The sequence below is a fragment of the Zingiber officinale genome, chromosome 7A (assembly GCF_018446385.1).
Source record: "Zingiber officinale cultivar Zhangliang chromosome 7A, Zo_v1.1, whole genome shotgun sequence".
Taxonomy (NCBI): Eukaryota; Viridiplantae; Streptophyta; class Magnoliopsida; order Zingiberales; family Zingiberaceae; genus Zingiber; species Zingiber officinale.
This window is the reverse complement of record NC_055998.1, coordinates 5,255,585-5,258,539: the sequence shown is the minus strand read 5'-3', so window position 1 is coordinate 5,258,539 and position 2,955 is coordinate 5,255,585. Positions and strand designations below refer to the sequence as shown.

At 45.1% G+C, this 2,955-nt stretch overlaps 1 protein-coding gene across 1 annotated transcript; it reads left to right on the top strand.

The window, feature by feature from the left end:
* Nucleotides 1-273: 273 nt before the first annotated feature.
* LOC121999879 (anthocyanidin 3-O-glucosyltransferase 7-like) lies at nt 274-2,196 on the top strand. Its single transcript, XM_042554512.1, has 2 exons — nt 274-838; nt 1,123-2,196. Exons 1-2 carry the CDS (start codon nt 337-339, stop codon nt 2,010-2,012), a joined length of 1,392 nt encoding a protein of 463 aa, XP_042410446.1. The 5' UTR covers nt 274-336; the 3' UTR covers nt 2,013-2,196.
* Nucleotides 2,197-2,955: the final 759 nt, after the last annotated feature.

The window sequence follows — 2,955 nt, the reverse complement described above, 5'->3', positions numbered from 1 at the left end:
ATCTAGACCTAGTTCGCCCCGCGCAAATTGCTCTAAGTCTAACGGCATTTCCAATAATTAGATATGAGTTTTTTTAATAGCATCTAATACACTTCACATAAAAATATAAAAAACTATCCTTTATAATTGAAACTCGAATCGTGAATATATGATTAATATATTAAACCCTACCGCGGCACCGGAGCGACCATTTTACAGGGTCCCATTTTTCATTTGTATTCAAATGTGCAGTATATATACACGTGACCTGCACCTGCTTTGCTTCCCATACTTTTCGAAGCAAGCTCCTCCATTGCTCTGCCCGCTTCATCTTTTCTATACGCCGCCACCGTTGCAATGGCCTCCGCCCACAGTCTGCCCCTGCAGACTCCGTCGCACGTGGTTCTAGTCGCCTTTCCTTTCGGCACCCACGTAGCGCCGCTCCTGTCTCTCGCACGCTGTGTTGCCGCTGCGGCGCCTAGCACCACGCTGTCCTTCATCACCACTCCGCAGTCCCTCGCTTCACTGCCTCCCGTCCCAGCTGGCAACATCCAGCTCGTCCCCATCTCCGACGGGGTGCCGGACAAGGCGGATCCTCCCTTGGGCGAACAGGAGAAGATATCGATGTTCCTGGCAATGATGCCGGGGAGCCTTCGGGCGGCGCTGGATGCCGCGGTGAAGAAGGCCGGCGGGGAGGCGGTCAGCTGCGTGGTGAGCGATGCTTTTTTGTGGATGGCAGGGGAGGAGGCAGAGGCGGCAGGCGTGCCTTGGGTAACCCTGTGGACCGGCGGGCCAACGTCGCTTTTGGCACACCAACACACCGATCTTCTCCGCGACGCCATCGGCACTGGTGAACAAGGTAATTAAGTACAAATGAATGAGATGTCATATTTCTAATCGATTCTCATTAATTTCAAACATAATTCTCATATATTTGTGTACATAACTAACTATAAAAATACATGCATACCCATATATATAATCACACCTTGATAATATATATCTTAATTTATATTATATTTTAGTCTTCTTTACTATTGTATGTTTTCATTGAAGTTGAACATTCAACAATGAAAGTAGTGTCGCTGAAATAATCAATATACTAGTGCACGTACATTAATCGTTTGTTTCACGCGTCTGTAGCCACCGCACAGCAAGATGAGTCGCTTGGCCTATTCATCCCTGCTCTGTCGGCGCATCGAGTCCGGGATCTCCCCGAGGGCGTCGTGTCCGGCCCAATCGGCTCCCCGTTCTCGCGCCTCCTCCACCGAATGGGCAAGAGCCTCCCTAATGCCGCCGCCGTCCTCCTCAACACCGCTCGCGGTCTCGACGGGGTGATTGACGCCGAGCTCGAAGTCAGCATTCCCCATCACCTGCACGTAGGTCCCCTGCACCTCCTCGCTTCGCCCCAGGCGCTTGCAAACCTAGAGCCAGACATTAACGGCTGCCTCCCGTGGCTTGATCTCCACGCGTCTGCTAGCGTAGCCTATGTCAGCTTCGGCTCCGTCATGACCCCGGCGCCGGCGGAATTAGCGGAGCTGGCGCAGGGGGTGGAGGCCAGTGGGGCGCCGTTCCTCTGGTCGCTCAAGGACCAGGCGAGGGAGCTCCTGCCGCAGGGTTTCTTGGAGCGGACAAGGGAAAGGGGGCTCGTCGTCAGCTGGGCGCCGCAGCAGGGCGTGCTGCGGCACGCGGCGGTCGGCGTTTTCGTTACTCACTGTGGCTGGAACTCGGTGCTGGAAGCGGTGGCTTCCGGTGTGCCGATGATCTGCCGGCCGTTCTTCGGCGACCAGAGGCTGAACGCGAGTACCTTGTCCCTCGTCTGGGGGATCGGGGTGGGGTTTGAAGGCGGATCGATGACGAAGGAAGGGGTGGTGGGGGCGCTGGAGACAGTTCTGAAGAGCGAGGAAGGGAAAAGAATGAAGTCGAAGGCGGGAGAACTCAAGGCCACGGTGGCTAAGGCGGTGCAGCCTGACGGGAGCTCGCCGGCGAACTTTAACAAGTTTTTGGACTACGTAATCGGTGCAAAATACTAGAAAAAAAGGGAGCCCTGCCCAATAAATTTCGACAACGCTTTCGTACAATCACATGGTTTGGATGGCTGAATCTCGATCGTCTGTGATCGAATTGAGATTCAATTGTGTGGCTATTAATTATGCTTTTCACGTCGTGCGCTACTATGCGAACTTTGTTGGTAATGAATAAATAGACTTTGATTAACTTTGTGTTGCCGTAAATAAATTAAATGTTTATGAATAAGTTTGGGGTTCAGAGTTTCCAATTTGGTAATGTTATTGAATATAGATAGTGTATTGTTAGTAAATAATGCCATGAACTAAATTAGTGAAAAATATTTATAAATACCATGAGCAAAATTTATAAATTATATTCATCAATAAAATTTTTATAAATATGATAAATAAATAAATAATTTAAAATAACAAACAATCTTAGGTGTGTTTGATTTACGTATATTCCATTTTTATTTTCAAATAGAAAATGATTTTTAGTCATCCTTTATTTTTTTTCAAAAAATGTTATCTATTTTTGTAAAAAATAGATATGGAAAATATAAATCAAACATTATTTTTAAGAAATACGTATTTTCAAAAAATAAAAATGAAAAATCTTATTTTGTTAAACTTAATAATCAATCAAATAATTTTTAAAATCATTGATTTTTTAATAGTTTGTAAGTTAATTCATCAAAAAAACTTGAAGTGTCAAAATGATTAAATTTTGACATGTTTAAATTTTAGGAGAAAAAAAATAATGAGTTTAAGAAGCACGCTAAAACAATATTTGCTTATAAGAAACAATGGAAACTAAGAAAGAACATAGGAATATTGATACGTCGGCATTTCGTTAAAGGTAAAATTAGTGTCCCTAGGGAATTAATAATATAGCGTTGGCTGAGTGATATTTTAGTATATTAGTTAGGAGTCTATCGTTAAGAACGAATTATCTGAGATTTATTTT